The sequence below is a fragment of the Equus caballus genome, chromosome 2 (genome assembly GCF_041296265.1).
Source record: "Equus caballus isolate H_3958 breed thoroughbred chromosome 2, TB-T2T, whole genome shotgun sequence".
NCBI lineage: Eukaryota > Metazoa > Chordata > Mammalia > Perissodactyla > Equidae > Equus > Equus caballus.
The window spans coordinates 69,468,355-69,488,452 of NC_091685.1; the positions used below are offsets into that span (position 1 = coordinate 69,468,355).

Genomic DNA, 20,098 nt, shown 5'->3' on the forward strand with positions numbered 1-20,098 from the left:
TGGTAATAATGAAAAAGATGCCAGATACTGTTTTTAAGAGACATGAGGCATCACTAAAAGATGACCAGGAGGGGCTGGCCTGGTGGTGCAGTGGTTAAGTTCGCATGTTCCATTTCAGTGGCCCAGGGTTCGCTGCTTTGGATCCTAGGTGTGGACCTATGCACTGCTTGTCAAGCCGTGCTGTGGCAGGTGTCCCACATATAAAGTAGAGGAAGATGGGCACAGAATTTAGATCAGGGCCAGTCTTCCTCAGCAAAAAGAGGAGGATTGGTGGCAGATGTTAGCTCAGGGCTAATCTTCCTCAAAAAAAAAAAAAAAAAGATGACCAGGAGCCATTGTAGTTATAGTAAAACTACCATTTTTTACTTTCTGAAAGCAAAGTAGTTACAATCTTTCCTAAATGGAGCACATTTTCGTTTCTCATTCTGTTTTGTTGGCAATCTTGTTTAATTATACAGCATAAAGACATTTAAGGGCAAAATGGGTCCCTGATCAGCACTAAAGTGAACTATTGTTTAAAGGGACTTAGGAAAGCCTACTGTGAATCATTTTAAAGCATGGTACGTTCCTACTTCTCAAATAGTGCTTAAATTGATACCCTTTTTAGATGTTTTGCTATGGAAATTCATAGCAATTAGTATCAACCCTTAGGAACTTAGATCATGAGATTTAAGGGGGCATGGGATGCAATCTCCAGAAAAGAAAAGCAGCAACAATGTTGTGTCAGGTTTTCACAATGCTTTCCTGGTCCGAGAGTGTCATTTCTCAAAAACCTCAATTCACATGATTCAAGATAATGTTGTACCTTAGAGCCCTTGGGCAAGTGATTATATTTCAGGGAATAATAAAATTTTTAACTCATTAAATAAATACATATGTATATAAATATAGATAGAGAGATAATTGCTATAAAAATTAGTTGGGTAAAGGGATAGAAAGTGAATGAAAGGGATTGTATCTACATATGATAATATGGTGACTGACAGGCCTGCCAAAGCAGGTGATAAATGATCTGGTGACCTTAATGAAGGGGAGAGTGGGCTGTGAAGACATGGATGGCAGGTGTTTCAGGCAGCAAGAACAGCAAGTGACAAGATCTGCAACATGTTTAGCATGCTTGAGGAAAAACGAAGAGGACAATGTGGCCAGCGGAAGGACCAAATGCCAACCAGTAGGAGCCGAGGACAGAGACATGAGTCAGGGGTAGACCGTGTTGGATCTCATGATCTTGGAATGGACTTAGATTTAATTTTTAATATGATGACCAGCCTTTTCAGGCCTCTGAGTAAAGAAGTGAAATGATCTTATTATACATTTTTAGAAGATCATTCTGGCCGCTATTTGAAGAGCTGACTACGGGACAAGGACATCAGTTAGGAGGCTGCTGAAACAGGTTAGGCAAGAGAGATTAATGGGTGGCATCTGAATGGTCATGGTGTCAACAGCAGTGAAAGCACCTCTAACAATGCTGCATGCTTTTCAAGACCCACTTTAACTCATTTTTGTCTATTTATTTCTTCCAGAGGTTGGAGCAGTATTTGATATAAAGTGAGATTTATAAGTATTTGTCAAATGAGTAAATGAATAAATGAGTAAAATGATAGGACTCAATGAAAACCTTGGATATTCAAACTGTAAGTAAGATTAACTAAGAAAAATGGAAGTGGTGAAAAGTTACATATAACTTCATAAGATTCCTGAGGCTTATAGTGGAATGCATGAGTTTATTATTATTATATGGGGGTGTAACCTATTTCAAAGAAATAGATCAAATACAAGAGCTGAAAACAAATTTTTTCAGGACGAGTTCACTCATATTGAAATCCACAGTGAACACCTTTTTAGGTAAAACAAAAAGAAGACTGGAAAAGAAAAACTTTCAAATTTCAAAACTATAAATAAGTATATTCTAGAAATATAAATTAGTGGTCTTAATAACGTTCCATAAGACATATGTACATTTGTGCACATGAACACACACACACATGTAGCACTCTGGATGAATTACTTAAAAATATTTTTTTATCACTTAGACAAAAGATGTTCCAAGAATTAGGGAACATCACATATTAAATAGGAAACAGCTATTGAAACTAATTTCATTTTCTTCTCAACATCTAGCAAAAGTTTTTAGATCCATAGTTCAGACAAATGCCAAATGCAGAGTTTCTTTATTTCAGATGTATACGCACATTTAAAAAAATTATATATGGAGAAATGTTAGCTAGATAGCATTTTAGCTACTATGACAATTATACTGAATGATGCACAATATAACAATGTATACTGATAATGGATCAATATCAATTTATACATTTTCTTTCATATTATATCAAAGGAATTCATATTTCAGTTCTTTACATTCAACTTTTATAAATAATTTGAATGATTATTCAAAAAGCGTGCTTATCAGGGCCAGCCTGGTGATATAGTGGTTAAGTTCACGTGCTCCACTTCAGCAGCTTGGGGTTTGTGTGTTTGGATCCTGGGCGTGGACCTGCACACTGCTCATGGAGCTACGTTAAGCTGTGGCAATGTCCCATATACAAAATATAGGAAGATTGGCACAGATGTTAGTTCAAGGACAATCTTCCTCAAGCAAAAAGAGGAAGATTGGCAACAGATGTTAGCTCAGTGCCAATCTTCCTCACCAAAACCAAAAAAAGCATGCTTATCAATTTTGTGATAAAGAACAACTCCAAAGGATAGCTAAACGGTTAAAAGATGAAATGTGGTGTCAATAAATTCTCAAATGACATGAAACTAACAAATTAAGTGTAATGGGATCATATATAGAAAATGTATGATTAGAAAAAATAATGTCTAAACTATGACAGGGTTAGTGGCCATTAATGAGAGAGAAATCAAAGAATTCATTGGATGAAAGCACAACTTTATGAGATATCAGGATAGGCCTTTACCCTTTAAAATTTGGCTTACCTCTTCCAGGCAGCCTTCCTGACCCTAAAATTCTATACTGGATACAATTCATCATCGTTAATCCTAATCTCAAAACAAAAAAAAAAGTGAAAAAATAAAAACTCTGTTTTTCCTTGAACGTTGCTTAAAATTCTTCTAACGAATTCAAAGAATTCTTCTAATTTAGTATAATTCTAAGGGCACAGAATTCTGATGCAATACATAAAGTCTTAGGGCCTATCCTTCAATTGCTTCTTTTCTATTTTTTATTAATTAATTAATTAATTATTTTGGTGAGGAGGGTTGTGGCTGAGCTAACATCTGTGCCAATCTCCCTCTATTTTGTATATGGGATGCTGCCACAGCATGGATGATCAGTGGTTTGTAGATCCACGCCCAGAATCCGAAATCATGAACCCCAGGCCACTGAAATGGGGTGCATGAACTTAACCACTAAGCCACTGGGCTGGCCCTTGTTTTTATGTTTTTAATGCAAGAAATCTCCATTTCTTCAAAAGTAGAAGCAATACTTTCCTCATTACTCACCTGTGGTGTTTAATAACTTGCTCTCCCCCTCATATACCACCTACTTATTAAAAAGTTACTGAAAATACCTAATATTTCAAAAATTACCAAATATGCCACAAAGATGTAATTGCCAGCACAAGCATAAACTAACAATATCAATAAAAACACTGACAAAGACATTCAATGAAATGCATTGTATTATACTAATATATACTTTTATAAAGATTATTTAGATTTTATCAGGAGGTTATTTCTCTTTATTCGTATTTTCAAGACAATTTCAGCATCTCTTAAGTGGACGAGATATTTCGAAACATTACTAAAACATGATATAACTAAAATATAACAAAGAATAGAAAGCATTGGCCCACAGTGTAGCACAATGTAGTTAAAGTGCTAATTAGAGGGACATTTAGAGGCCTAAAAGCTTGTTCTACGTTAGAAGAAAGGCTGAAAGGAAGGAGATATGAATCTATTTTTAAAATTTAGAAAGAAATAGAGTGAAAAAAATTCAAAGGAAAGAAATAATAGATATAAGACTGTAAATCAATGAAAAAGGTATAATAGATAAGATGAAAAAAGTAAAAAGTTGGTTTTGAAATGATTAATAAAATTGACAAATTCCTGGTGTAATAAAGAAAAAATGAAAAAAGAGAAAAATAAGCAATATTTGAAAGAAAAAGCAACATAAATTTAAGTGTTGCAGACTTATGAAATCATTGAGGACATTATGAATTAATTTGTTAATAAATATGAACTTTTAAATGTAATGGACATTGTTAGAAAAATATAATTAATTGCAGGAGAAATAGACCAACTAGTACTATAATTCTTTAAACATTAACACAGAACTTAAAAGTCTTTGCTCCAAAAATGTCCAGATTAAGATAGTTTTACCCACAAGATTTCCATAGTCATTAAGTTATTCTAATATACAACAAGCAACTGCAAAGTGTAGAGAAACAGGAAGTGTTACTCAAGTCATTTTATGAAACTATTGTTACATAGAGAAACAGGAAGTGTTACTCAAGTCATTTTATGAAACTATTGTTACATCATTACCAAAATTTGACAAGGAGTCTATGAGAAAGAAAAATTCAACGCCAATATTCACTCACAAATAAAGATTCAAAAATGCCGAACAGAATATTAGCAAACCAAATCCAGTAATAAATAAAAAGACAGATTTAGTCCAGAATTGCGAGTTTGATTTCCACTAGAAAATCAATAGATAAAAATTACCCAAATGATAGAATAAAGGAGAAAATTTGTCATATTGATTTCAGTAGATCCAAACAAACAAAAATTCTTGATAATCAATGTTCATTTACGTTTAAAATAATAAAACTCACACTTTCAGCAAACCAGATCCAGAAGACTTAGTAAATATGATAATGCATATTTTCATTAAATTGATAGATAAATTTTAACGCAAGTATCTCATTTGCTATTGTCAGAATCATAACAAGAGTAGCCACCAATACCCACTATTCAACCTTACACTGGAGTTTCTAGCACGTACATAAGACATTATGGTATTAGCTCCGAGATTTTTACTCAAAGAAGAGAATTGAGAAATCAGAAAGAGAATAGACAGATATGGAAAATTGATTTATGATAGAATCAACACCGCAGGTCAACTGGGGAAAAGATAAATTTTCCAATAAATAGTGCTAGGAATTGGTTATCTAAATGGATAAAAACTAAATAAATATTGGACCCTTACCTCACATATGAAAATGACCAGTTGCATTTAAGGCCTAAATGTTCTCAAGCTTTAAGCAGACAATGTGAAAGATCAGTATGTCCTATCCTTAAAGAATGGTTTCTGAATTTGACTACATCAAAATTAAGAACATTTTTTCATTAGACACTACATACAGGGATTTTTTTTTCTTTAAATAACCTACAAAATATGGGATAATATATTTTAACCATGTACAACCACCAAAGGATGTTATTCAAAATAAATTAAGAGCACTCAGTGGATTAATAAGGAAGATAAATTAATTCAAAAATTAGAAATGAATAGGAATTTTACCAAAAAGAAGGCACATATGGCCCAAAAACACAAGCATAAATAAAATATTAAAAATTAGTAAAATGCGAATTTAAGAGACAGTGAGAGATTATTTCTTACCATCGAATTGGGGGAAAAAAGTCAGACAATATCAAGTGCTGACAAGGATGCTGAGCAATGGGAATTCCATCTGTTATTGATTGGAGTGAAATTGGTATATCAACTTTGGAAAATTGTTTGTCATGCCCTTCATGATATAACTGAAATGTGCATCTCTTAGACATACAAAATCTATTAAATATGTGCCCTAAGAAAATATTGTCAGGGCCGGCCTGGTGGCGCAGCGGTTAAGTTCGCACGTTCCGCTTCTTGGCGGCCCGGGGTTCGCTGGTTCGGATCCCGGGTGCGAACATGGCACTGCTTGGCAGCCATGCTGTGGTAGGCGTCCCACGTATAAACTAGAGGAAGATGGGCACGGATGTTAGCTCAGAGCCAGGCTTCCTCAGCAAAAAGAGGAGGACTGGCAGTAGTTAGCTGAGGGCTAATCTTCCTCAAAAAAAAAAAAAAAAAGAAAGAAAATATTGTCTCTATCCCAGAACTATGCACAAAAATACTTACAGCAGCATCATATATAACCCAAACCTGAGAACTCTCCAAATGTCTACAAAGAGGAGAATTTCGTAGAAAATTAAACAATGGTAAAAATGAATCAACTACAATTTCACACATCGAGATGGATGAGTCTCAAAAATAATTTCAAATGAAAGAAGAAAGTCACACAGTATGATTCAATTTTTAGATAAAGTTAAAACATAGGCAAATGCAACAATGTTTATTTAGGGATTAAAAACAACAGTGAAAAGTAAAAGTAAGCACAAATTTCAATACTTGGAGGGGATAGAACAGCAAAAATGATCCTTTTTTTGGCCTAGATATTGAAAGCAGAGATGTTTATTTTATTTGGACCTTGTACCCGCATGTGTGTTTGTGTGTATCTACTCATTTTATATATATTTACAATATTTAAAAAAATGATGAACTGTAGTTTATCCCATATTTTGTAGGTTACTTACGGAAAAAAAATCTCCTTATGTATTGTCTAATGAAACAAGTTCTTGATTTTGATGTAGTCAAATTCAGGATTCATTTTTTAAGGATAGGATATACTGATCCTTCACATTGTCTGTTTAAAGCTTGAGAACTGTACCTTTTACATTTAGGCCTTAAATGTAACTGGTCATTTTCATATGTGAGTTAGGGGTCCAACATTTATTCAATTTTTATCCATTGAGATAATCAATCCCCAGCACCATTTATTAGAAAATTTATCTTTTCCCCATTGATCTGCAGCGTACATATAGTACAGTATATCTGTCATATATGTTTCAGTTAATCATGTACTAGTATTTAAAAGATTTTTAATTCCACAGAAAATTTGCACTTTAGAAAACTTGTTATACCACCAATTTTCTTTGTAGGAAAATTTTCTTTTGGCCCAAGTGAGAATGAGGACATAAAATGCGTGTTTATCCAGGAGGCAGAAAGGGCAGTATGAAGCAGAAACAAATGCCAAGTCCTGGATTTTGTATCCAAAACTCATTGGCCCAACAAAGGTAGGCACATCAAATCAAGTGAAAGTAACTTAGATGGATTAATAATTACAGTGATCATTAGTTGAGTTTATAATATGTCCAAATAATTGTCCAGTTACTTAAGTTATATTATCTTTAATCCTTACAGCAATTCCACAAAGTAGAATATCAGAAAGATAAATTGATATACCACTTACACAGCTCATGTATAGACAAGTTAGGATATGAACCCAGGGGTGCCTCTCTCCCATAGCTGCCCTTATTATTACTTTATATTGCCCAAATATTATTATTTGATGTCTGAAAGTGGAGTATAATGGAGCATGATAAGACCTGACTTTTAAATCTAGCTCCGCAAATTATTAGCTGTTTGACTTTGGATAAAATTTAATAAATTCTCATGGACTCCCTTCTTTCTTTTTTTTTTTTTTAACAAGAGATAATAATACCTGTCTATTAGAGTCATTATAAGGTTTAAATGAAATACATATGTAAAGCATTAGGTGTGAAACGTCTATTCAATAAACTTTAGCTTATTTTATTAGTATTAACCTGTGGCAGCTTGAGTTAGTTAGATTACGTGAACATCTCCAAAAAACATCAGCATCCTGTGGTTAGAAAGAGGAGAAGCTGGTTTGATTAATATAGGACTGATGAAGCAAATAGGAAAAAGATAAGAGGGCTGGAAATGTGAGGATGCTGGTAAGGAACTCACTCTCATGACTGTTCATGGGGTCAATGGCCAAGGTGCAAAGACATTGGAACCTGGAGGAGACTGATTCTCTGAGGAACAGAGAACATCCTTGGGACCAGCAGCTTTAATGAAGTTGGTGGGAGGGGGAGAGGTTTATTTGGAGAAAAGGAATAAAAGAAGAAAATGAAAGACTATAATTAGATCAACCACCCTTGACCCAGAGCTAAGAACATTTCACAGCTCTGAAAAATTTCACAACTATTTAAACACTCTCACTCCCGTTTCCCTGAGGGGATGAGTTATGAGGAAGGTTGACCAGAAGGACCTCACACTGTGGCTAGTTATAGTTTTGCTGCTGATTTGACCTGGAATGCAGTGTCTTGGTGCTTCTCAGAAGTCTTTACCAAACAATAGCTTCTCTATTTCTGTGACATCCTCACTATGAAAAAAACAGAGCTCCTTTGGTCAAATAATGGAACGTGGACTTCCTATCATACGTTATTCACTTTCACTCAATTTCTACTTATATATCCTTCTGAATATTTGTTTTCAGCAACCTAATTTATCAGTTCTTCTAGAGGGACTTGTTTTTTCCTATCACTTTTTACAAGAAGTAAGATATTTTCTCTATCTCTAGCCCAAGATTAGAATTCTTCTACATATATACAGACCTACTTGATTCCATTTAACTGTCTGTCTGTTTGTCCAGGTAGCAGCAACCAACCTCAGTTCCCTGGCTTCTGTGATCCACCAACTTTCTGTACCTCTGCCAATGTCAAGAGTTGTGGTACTCCTGCCATACTTTGCATTGCCAGTGAAATCTACCCCAGCCCTAATGAGTGAATCTGGCTCAAGACGCCAAGTCAAGTCTCATTGATAAATCCCAAGATACTCCCGGAAATTATTGAAAAGCAGTTTGGAAATATAAAGCACGATAGATTTCTAAAACTTTAATGACCTCTTCTTCAGCTCATATTTTAAAGGCTGTTTATTATTTGTTTTCTCTCTGAAATTTGTTTTAGTTTTGTCCAGCGTTGACCTCCAAAATCCCCATGAAACATACCTTACTGTGTGCAGAACAAATGCTAATTAGAGATCCTTTAAGTGACAAAGCAGACACTGCTGTAAGTAAAATAGCACTTTGGCTTACACTGAACTTCATACCTGAGCGCATAGCCTCTTTCTGAATGCTTTCATAGTCATGCCAGTCCTTTCTTCTCAAACCATCTGTCCATGCATAGAATTGCCCATCGCCCAGGCCCAGTGGGAATGTCTGTGGAAAAGGAAAGTATTCAGAGCATAAAAAGGAGGTATTTCCTTTGGCATGGTAGGTAAACACAGCCGGGCACATAACAGGCAGTCAAGGAATATTTGTTGAATAAATGATTCTTCTGAGTATACCAAAAAGAAAGCTATTGCTAATGACCCAGATTAACACACATTTTAAAACCTTTTTTCAGCTTTTAACATAATAGTATGTGTCACCCACAACTCCTACCATTTCCTATTTTATTTATCCAGAGAAATTAACAATTCACTATATCACCTCATCCTAGCATACGTGCCTAGCTGTTTTCTCTTGCCCAAAGTATAAATACTAGTGATACTACAAATGCATTAAATGGAAATAATTTTATTTATGATTTGTACAGTTTTATGCATTTTGATCAAGTATATTTGAGTGGCCTGATAATGTTAGTAACCATTCGTTGAATGCTCACTATGTGCCAGGTGCCATGTTAAACACTCCATGCATAGAAGGTCATTCAATCTTTATGATCGTCTTTGGTTGTAAATCTCCATTTTTCTGCCAATTAAACTATGGCCCAGAGAACTAAAATAACTTGAATTAAACCATTGTGGCAAAGTCTGGACTTGGACTAGTTCTGTTAGGACCAAAATTGTGGCCTTAACAACTGTTAGATACTGTCTGCCATCTAGATTTCTGTTAAAGTATAGTACATGGTTACACTTAGAGTTGAAGTTATCACCCACTCACCAACTGTAGTCACAACATATGTTTTATGCTTTGGTAAAGCCCAATATGTTCTAATGTCAACTTGAAAATTATTTCTGTGTACATTACTGAAGCTACTTCTTTTTTTATGGTGTTTATTTTTGGTCATAAGAAACAAAAAATGTTTTTAATAAAATTTATTTTCATGATCCTAGTCAAGATAATGTAAAATAAATGTTTTTATATTTGAGTACTATTTTCCTTACATTTGGTTCATTTTTGGAAATAATACATCTAGAGAATGAAGAGAAGAAAATTTTTTAAAGTTTCATTTTTGGTATAACAAACTATGAATAATTTCAGTGATGAAATTTTATTCTAAGTTCCTTTCCAAGGCAAATAAAATGTCTTATAAAGAACACAATTATTGTGCTTATGAAAAATTGTCTACTTTCAGTCCATTTTTATAGCTTGTAAAAGATCCACTTGGTTTGAAAGGATGAAAATGGATCTGAATATTTAAAAAAAAAACAAACCCAACAAGGTAGTTAAAATCAGAAGAAAAATTTTCCAAATCAGGTTCTATTATATATATGTTTAAAGGAGTTTGTTTATAATAGTGGTGAGTTCAGGAAAAAAAGAAACAACAAAAAAATAAACACACAAAGATGATGTTGAATTTATACAAAATATAAGGATAATAAGGATTAATTTTAAAATGAAGATGACAAGAAAAAAGTTATGGGAAAATTAACAGAAAAGGATATAGTTTTAAACAATCAGATAGCTTTAAACTACAACACCCATGCTTTGTCTCAGACACTCATTGACTGAACAGTAATAAAAATCTCTTACACTGATTTACATAATACCAATTTATAAACATCACTTTCACATCAAAATTGATAATTTCAGAATAAATTTTTACATGAAATATGTAGATATCCTTGTATAAACTCCAAATATGCAAAGTTCTCTCTGGTTCCCTGTCAATTTGCAAACTGGGCCCCCACATGGAGGCAAGAGGGCAAGGAGAGACTGAAGAAAGAGGCAGAGCGCTCCAGATTGGAAGGTAGCAGGTTTAATACGCAAGGGAACTTACATATGAGGGCTGTCCTGGGTGGCCGAAAGAGGAGTGGCTCTCCACACCCACCCGCCAGAATCTTAAGAGTCTATATAGTGGCCTAACAAGGTTCAGTCATGTATACCATCCAAAGGGTCTCAACAATACACTGTCTCAAGGTTGTGTCCTTGAAACAGTTCCTAAGGGGGAATAGTGGGCAGAACTACTTTCCAAGGACACAGGAGGGGGTGAGGAGCCTCTGATTGTGCGGCCCAGCTCACGGGTCAACTGGAGGTCACATCCTCTCAATGACCTCCTCCAACACGCCACCCTTCCTGACAGCTCTTACAATCTTACATGCCTCCCTCCTCCACAACATGCCCTGAGTGGTCAGCAAGGGATTTTCGCAGCATGAAAGTGGCTCCTTTGGTGGCTATCTGGCTGCACTGGGGGCAGAGGCCTCAGCCACAATACAGGCATATACAAGAGAAAAACACAGATTAAGAAAATGATTCCCAAAATACGTAACAATTTTTTCCATTGAGTCCTTCCATCCAAACCATTGATTTACGAAGTCCTCTAGGCTGGGGTTGGATTATTCAGGGCATTTACTTGTGTCCTCAGGTGACTTAATAGAGATGATACATTAGCAGACTCATCAGGTATGAACATATAACATTCTATTTGAATAATGGCACAGGTGCCTCCTTGTGAAGCGGTAATAATGTCCAAGTGCATTATATTTTGGAGGACAGTTTTTCTCATTAGAGACATTTCAGTGTTAAGTAAAGATAGGCTTGACTGGCTATCATTTAAGGCTTGCTGGGTGAATTTAGTAAGGGCTTCCATGTGTGCTAAAACATCCTCCAGGCCAATGGAGGGAAAAAATATGGAGGCCAAATGATCGTACCAGTGGAAAACAGAACGTGCCCACCTGGTCTTGAAGAGAGGGAGTTTGGCAGCTTTAGAAACTTGACCTGGTTGCATATACCATACATGTTGCCCAGAGGAGGCAGTACTATCAAGCATGAGGAGATGAACTGAGGGTGAAATATGCCAGACCAAGACTCCTACCTTCTCCCCTCTTTCAATGGTGGTGTTCCGTTCCGGGTATGGTGTGTTTCAACAGGTCTGGCTTGTAGAAGATCAACAAGATTTTGGTGGAGACTGAGTAGTTCCCCCTCACCCGGGGTGCAAAGTAACTCACTTATCTCTATGGGACATCCCATTGCAAATTCCAGTATATAATACCTTTCCCAGGCATGTTGGGACTTGGTATTCTCAGCAGCATAGCACATTGATGCATGGTGAGAGCTAGGGGACAATGGCTGCTTCCTTCCACTTCCATTCCTTTACAGTATTGGTTATCTCAGCAGGGGGCCCCAGTCTGGCATATGGAATAACAGGCTGTATTGGTTGATCATTCAAATGTATCAAAGTCTGGACAGTACTTTAGTCCAGCTGGCCAAGGTTTTTATCTGCTAGTAATTTAATTTAATCTGCTGCTTTAATATATTATTTTTTCTTTCAACAAACCTTGCTGTTTGTGGATTATAAGGAGGTAGAACCTTCATTTAATGTCATGTTCTTTTGCCCAGACTTGCACATCCTGACCTTTGAAATCTGACCCTCAATCACTGTCTATTCAATGAGTCTATTGGTACTTCGTACTCAGCTTCTCTAATCCTCTAATGGTGGCAGCCTGGTTTGAGTGGTGACAGGGAAAACTTGGGATAGGCCAGACACAATGTCCTCACAAACCAGGGCATACTTACACCCTCAGTCAGAAGGAGGGGACCAATATAATCAATTTTCCTATTCCTTGCTGGTTGGGAACTCCAGTGGATGGCCCCAGACTCCTTTGGAAGTGGCCTTTGGCATTGTTTAGAACACACACGACATGCTGTTACTGTGTTAACCAAGTCACTGTATTTGAAGGGCAATCCAGTATCCTTGTGAATACTCCATAGCACTCAGGCACTATGGTGGCCCCTTTTCTATGTAACCAATCTGCTGTGTCTACTGAAGCGTCATTTGCTAGGGCTTGTACCTGAGCTAGGGCATCATCTTCCTGATTGCCAGGAATTGTTGGTGCCTTATGACCCTGGACGTGGAAGACAGTCAGGACTGCCTCAGGCTCTTGAAGGTGAACCAAACGTCTTTCCACATATCCTGACCCCACAAGAGCTTATTCACGAACATCCACCCCTCAGCTTCCCATTGTCAAAGCCATAGGGTTAATCTCTTTAGAACAGCCCAACTGTCAGTACAAAGGGTTAACAGTCAGGGTTCATGAGTGACCACCAGCCAAACTGCTGCTCTGAGTTCAGCCCACTGGCTACTGCAGTTTGTTCCTGTTTCAATCCAGATGATGTCAGTCCTGGGCTGAATAGTGACTGCAGTCCATGTGGATGGGTTGCCCTAAATAGATCCATCTGTATACTAGGCATCAGCAAGAATTTCCCCCACTCCTTCTCTGTGGGCCGCAGGGGCCACCACAGGAACAGTGGTGGGGCATTTGGAGGATCTACATACTCTACCTGGCCTAGCAGCACTCACATTTCTAGAGATGTGGGCTGGCAGATAGGCAGCTCCTCTGTTGCAAATAGGCATGCTCTTAGTCAAACTGGGAGTTTGAGCCATGGCAGATGTAGGTCAATGGAATATATTCTCAAAATATCCCTTGATAGGAAGGAAAGTTCTTACCATGATACGCTGTTCTTTCCTGAGAGTCTCTACCTGGAGGAGTGCTGTGTACACTGCTAGGAGATATTGCTCTTTGAGGAGTATACCAGAAACCCCCAAAGCTTCTTCCGGAGCTGACACCAAAATCCCAGGGTTGCTCTCTCTTTCTGTTGTTTCTGCCACAGTGCCTAATCCGTACTTTCCAGAGTCACAGATATATCTAACTCAAATGATAGCCCTGCTTGGGAGATGCCCAGAGATTTAATCTGCTTCACTAGTGTTTCTGCCTTCTCAAAGTTGATCTTATTGCTCTCACCCTCACTCCCACATGTTCCCTATCTTTAGCAAGTGGCAGAAGTGATGGAGGCACTGTGCCAGGTGGGGAATCAAAGTCTTCCAAAACCCCCAAATCCCTACAAAGTCTTGTACGTCTTTCACGTTCTTATGGGTTGGATAGGCTTTGCACCTTATCAATCACTGAGCACGTCTTACCCAAACAAATGACTCCTAAAAACTTTATGGTGGTGCCTGGGCCTGGAATTTTCTGTGGAGCCAATGCCCATTCTCTCTCTCACACACATAAATTCTGGCAAAGTCTGCAGAGTGTCTTGCAGCAGAGGCAAGTCTTCACATATTAACATTATATCATCAATACAATGGGCCCGTTTTACTGATGTGAGGAAGGAGAACAGAGACAGATCTTAGGCTGCCATACCATGACATACTGTAGGGTTGTGCAGGTAGCCTTGGGGAAGCACTCAAAAGGTCTGTCATTGCTTCTCCCACATAAAGGCAAATTGATCTTAAGACCCAGCAGCCAGTTTTATACTGAAAAAAGCATTTTCTAAGTCCAGTGTAGCATGGTACATTCTTAGGACCATGGCCAACGTATCTAAGATAGTGGCAATGTTGGGCACAACTGCACGGATGGGGGCCACTACCTTGTTCGATTCTCAGTAGTCCATGGTCATCTGCCATGAGCCATCTGGCTTTTTTATTGGCCATACTGGGCTGTTGAAAGCACTATGGTCAGGGTGTACAACACCCACTCAGTGCAGTTCTTGAATACTTTCTCCTATTTCCTTATGCCCCCCAGGCAGTTTATAGTGTTTGACAGTAACTACTCTTTGAGGGAGTGGTGAACTGACTGGTCCCCAGTCAGCGTTTCCCCTCAGCGCTGATTAACACCCATAGAAGTTTGCAGCATTTGACCTTGTGGGATATCAATGCTCAATGTGTTCTCTGGTTCTGGAGAGATAAAAACCTCATATTCTCATGGGGGAGAACATCCAATTTTCAGTGTCAAAGGGACCTTCCTGATCATAAACATGTGCCCTCTGTAACCATCAATGGCATTGAGAGGGCCAGAAAACTTTTGAGGGTTACCATGTATTAGAGTACGTTCAGCTCTAGTATCAACCAGAGCTGTCACCATTTGTTTATTTCTGGGGGAACCAATGAATAGTGAGTTCAACCTGAGGCCTCTGATTGCTTCCAGTGCTCCTCACCTGCAGGCACTCATGGCCTACCTCTTATACGTGGGGCATGGGAGGCACATGCCACAAATAGGACTGTATAGCTGAAGCCTCTGCTGGAGCAGGCAGAGCATCTGGGATGGTAGAGGAGGATGGGGCAGGTCTGAACTACTGTTCAGGCTTTCCACAGGCTGACCAACACAGCATCGGACTGCTAGTCTCTCTCTTCAGGTGGGGTCTCAGCAGCCATGAGGTAAAACCACACTTGCTTTCACCAGCCCCTCTGCAGTCAATTGGGATAGTCCTTTGGCTTTTTGAGCTCCCTTTCTGTCTCTCTTGGGTCTTTCCTACAGCCCGTGCCTATTGCTGGCATTTGTCAGTTTCCCCCAGGTCAGCAATGGATTGCCCAGCATCATAAATATCTTGTCCCATGACTGGGCTCAGCATGGATATTAGCATCCCATACCAGGTGCTGGGAACAGAATGAAGTATCTTGACCTTCATTCCTGCAGTGAATGGCCTGATCATGGCCTTCAAAGACGGAGGCGTAGATGGCCTGTCTCATTCCCAACTCCCTAAGAATTTGTTGTACATCCTCTATGGATTTCTTGGGTCCCACATGCCCAGAGAGGTCCCCCTCATTAGGCCAAGCCTCCCTGCAGGCTAGAATAATACAATTTATAAGAGAGTGAATCCCTTGAACAGCCCCCTTGTCCCCACCCAGTGCCATGCAGGTGCTGCTGGAGGGCAGAGAGTGTGGTGATGTTGCTCATTTTCTCTGCCTCCTGCCCCATCAGAGAAATACCATCACCTTCTATATCCCATAGCTGCACCAACTCTGCCTGGATACTTGCCTTTGCCTTTTTCTGGAACTTGGCAGCTACATCAATAGGCTCAGCAGGAGTATATTCTCTCATCATGAACATTTCATGGATTAGGGGCTGCCCTACTGACTGACTGTTGTTGCTGTGCTTTGAGGTTCCTTTGTATTAGGGGTCTGATGACATGAGGTGTTTTGTCTGTTTCACTGTCAATCACCACAACATCCTCCCCCTTTGCTCTCCTCACTTTCCCAGGGATTCCACCTCTTAGACTCCCAATCAGGCTTTGTCACAGGTACTCAGACTTTAATCCATGGCAGCTTGTGTGCTTCTAGCTTTGCAAAATGGCATGCTAAGATCTCCAATCTGTTATCCTGCTCTCCCACCTTGTCTGTCTGCCCCGAAGCTGGCAGAGTTGTGGACAACTGCATGTCCTTCTTTAACCTCAACCCTTCTTCCAACTTTCTAATTTGAGCTTCAGCCTGTAGTTGGGTATAAGTGGCCAGCCGAACTGCCCACAGTAGAGGCCAGGTCACTGCAGCAGCTGTTAGTTTTCCTTCTCTGCTGCAGTGCGCAGCTCCTCCAACAAGTGCATTAGACCACTCAGCATCTTGGGGGTGTCCTGTACTCATGCAGGGGTCCACAAGTATCTAACGTACCGGTCACCCCTCCCCACATAGAAGTGGATGGTCAACTCGGTATTTCCCCTGAGGATGCCTCTTTCCAAAGACCCGTTTCTTTGGTCTCCTGCCTAGCTTTCCAATTATTGATTTGCAAGCTGGTCTCATACAGGGAGGGCAAGGAGAGACCCAAGAAAGAGGCAGACCACTCCAGATCGGTAGGTGGCAGCTTTAATAAGCAAGGGAACTTACATGTAAGGTTGCCTTGGGTGGCTGCAAGATGACTAGATCGCTGCACCCACCTGCCAAATCCTAAAGTTTATATAGAGGTCTCAACTGGATTCAGTCATATATTCTGCCAAGATGGTCTCAACAACACACTGCTCTCTCAAAGCTGCACCCTTGAAACAGCTCCTTGTGTGGGGCTGGTGGGTGGAACGTACATTCCAAGGACATGGGAACGGGTGAGGTGAAACAGAGCTGGTTGCCAGAGCCCAGCTCATGGGTCAACCAGAGGTTGTATCCTCCTGATGACCTTCTCCAACATTACCAGGCACATTCCGTTTCCCTTATTTTGATATATTTGATGTAGAAAATTCTTAGCAACTAGTAGTACATAGCAGATTGAATACAAGAGCTAATTTTTGATTTCTCCAAATCCTATGAAAATGACAGGAATGCATCAGGTGAAGCAAGAAAGCAAAGAGTTGAGTTGACATAAATTTTTTGTAAGTGGCTGCAAATTACTCGAAGAGAAGCATATTTTCTTATGCCATTCAACTTTGAAAACTTAAAATTGGAGGCATGAGGCATTTCTGAGGGTGAGATTAAAGATGATAACAAAAAGACTGACATTTTTTATGTGGGGCAGTAAGACTCTCCTGGGTTCTCTCCTCAATTCCAACAACCAGGTGACGTCTGAGGCTCATCCACTGTGCCCCTCACCCATAGAGGACTGGAGTTTGAATGAGAGAAGTATGTTTTCAGGCTACTAGAAATAGTTGAAAACAAGGACACCATGCTGTAGTGAAAATCAGGGTTCCGTGTAAGTCTGTAAACCAAGTATTGTTAAGCAAAGCTAATCCCACACTATGTTCCCAGAAAGTTGCCAACTCACCTTACACCTCTTCAGATAAAAGATAGATGAATTCCTATACAGAGAATTGGAATCAAAAGAAAGAGATGTGTACTGGCTCCCAGGTACACATTCAGTAACTGCATGGGGAAGTCCTCCTGTACACACAGTATTTTCACTACTTCACTTGTAAGTATGAACAGGTAGCCAAGGATTACCAGACAAGTGAGAACATTTTAACATAAAATTCAAAGGATTAAATAAACAAAATTTATGATAAACTTGAAGAAAACAGAGGCAATGTAAGGCTCAGAAGAAACTTCCCCCAAAAGTCTAAATTTAATTTCCTCAAACAGCTTTAAGAAAAAGTTTCTCCATAGAATGGAAATTTAAAAAGAAAAGTATTTAGAGAATAAGAAAGAGCCCTTGAAAAGTGGAAGTGGGATAGCAGACATAGAATAATTAAGAGACAGTTTGGAAAATGAAGATCAAAGGAACTCTACTAAGAAAGAGAAAAGAAAAGAGAAGAAGAAACAACAGCGTCAGAGGCATAAAGGTGAAACATTGAAGGGAAGAAGCGAAATGGCAGCAAGCCTAGAGATCATCCAGTCCCGAATGGAGAAGGAGCATGGAAAGCAGTTCCAGAAGGGATGTCTGTGAAAGAAAAGCAAATAGAAAAACAAACAATCTTTGCCTATTTCTAAAAACATATTGAAAGAAGAGTTACAGTTCTTCCAAAGAGATTGGAATGAATTATTTATGCATATATATGAATCTAAGCAAATGAAAAGTGAAGTAATTAATAAAGCTAGAGGAAAAAAAATGTACAAGAAAGAAAGCACCCTATTTCATTCAGATACAAATACTCTTACCTGAATAGTGGTTTAACAAAAATTAGTGCTATAACTATACTTGAGGTTGAGCAAAAGAGTGGAATAAGATTGTTAAATATGCATTTTATATAACAGGAAAACAATAGATAAAACCAAAATGGGAAAAAAATCAGAGAACAGTAATATACGCATGCTACCTACAAATATGGAAGCACATGACAGAATTAACGTCAAGAATTGACATGAATGCCCGCGGGGATCAGAAATTTCAGATAGGATAAATTGGGTCAGGAGACTGCTGGTTACCATTGTAAGCCTTATATTATAATTATATTTTAAAAATTATTTGCAAATATTACTTTGTATAAAAAATAAATCTGAAAATTTCTTCGACATTCTTGGCAGTTATTAGTGCTCTAGTAAGGTACACACGTTATTTACGGCATCATGAGAATATTTTATGATGGTGGAGGAGTCAGGTTAAAGCAGACCATCTGAAACTGTGCTTTAACAAAGGCCGTCTGAGGATTTGCTTTACTAACACCTCTTCTTATCTAGATCGGTGCAACTCACAGACCAGCAGCATCAGCACCACCTGGGAACTTGCTTGAGAAACAATTCCCTGGTCCCAACTCACACCTTTCAAATCAGAAACTTCGAAAGGAGAGAGATATGCATAAATCTGGGTGATTCTGAGGCTTACTGAAGTTTGAGAACCACTAATCCAAATGAATAGGAAAGTGACACAATTATCACATGAAGAAAATATGTCAGACTCATTCACAAAGGATGTGCCAGAACCTACTGAAGAATCATTTTCTTATTGAGGGCTGATGACCAATATAAAGATTAGACATGTTTGCATCTTTTTCACCTGCCAGAAAGATAGATCAATAAATCTAAGCCAATCCCAGTCCATTTGTATAGAACTACCTTGGTTCTGAAAGCTTAACCATCCAGTAAATGACACATCAGTATTCTGACCTTGCCTCTCACATGAGCAATTTCCAGTGGCCGGATCCATTTGCTTCTCCCCTGGGTTATATTTTGTGTCCTCTGTGTGATTAAAGTAATACAGATCCATTATCTATGACCTTGTAAAATAAATGTGAAGACTATTGTGCCTTCATCAGGCATATATTTCAGACCCATCATTAGGTCAGCCATTTATTTGTGAGCACGCTTTCTATTTTTCACCTTGTGGACTTTTTTATTCATTGTAACATCGCTACAAATAATTAACTTGAAAAAATAGCAGGGGTGGAAGAGACAGAAGCCATTAAGTAGAAACCATATGTAATACTTAGAGCTGAATCCTAGAGCCTATTGAAAAATAATATACTTGAGAATGAGTCATGAGAAAAGATTTCCAAGGGTAAAACATTACTCACAGACAAGGTGTTTAACGGGAGGAGCAAATTCAAACTGCCTCTGGGGTCAGAGATGTGGCACAAATGGGTGAAAAACTGGGATGTACCACTCTAGGAAGTGATGGATTCTTTAGTTACTTGACCACTGTATTTAACTTTCAAATAATCTTAAAACATCTCTAAGAGGCTGTCCATCTGGAATCCCAAGGTGAGTAAAAAATTGTCCTTTGCCTCTAAATTAGAGCAGTTTTATTTATTATAACTACAGATGCTAATGACATTGCAAAGACACACTTGTGAATCTCTCTGAAGAAAAGATTGTCTGTACTCTAAAACCTATCTTAGATTTTATAAATCAACAGCTAATGGACTTATATTCTCACAGTCAACCATATACCTACCACTATACTTGTTCTTTTGAAGACAACATGATGTAGAAGTACTCT

General features: G+C 38.5%; 1 protein-coding gene across 1 annotated transcript in view; it reads right to left on the minus strand.

Moving 5' to 3' along the window:
• Window positions 1-20,098, minus strand: part of GALNTL6 (polypeptide N-acetylgalactosaminyltransferase like 6) — a 1,097,978-nt gene that overhangs the window by 717,146 nt on the left and 360,734 nt on the right. The window contains exon 3 of the mRNA XM_070257090.1: window positions 8,918-9,026. Coding sequence (XP_070113191.1) covers window positions 8,918-9,026 — 109 coding nt within the window. The remainder of the gene's footprint in view (window positions 1-8,917; window positions 9,027-20,098) is intronic.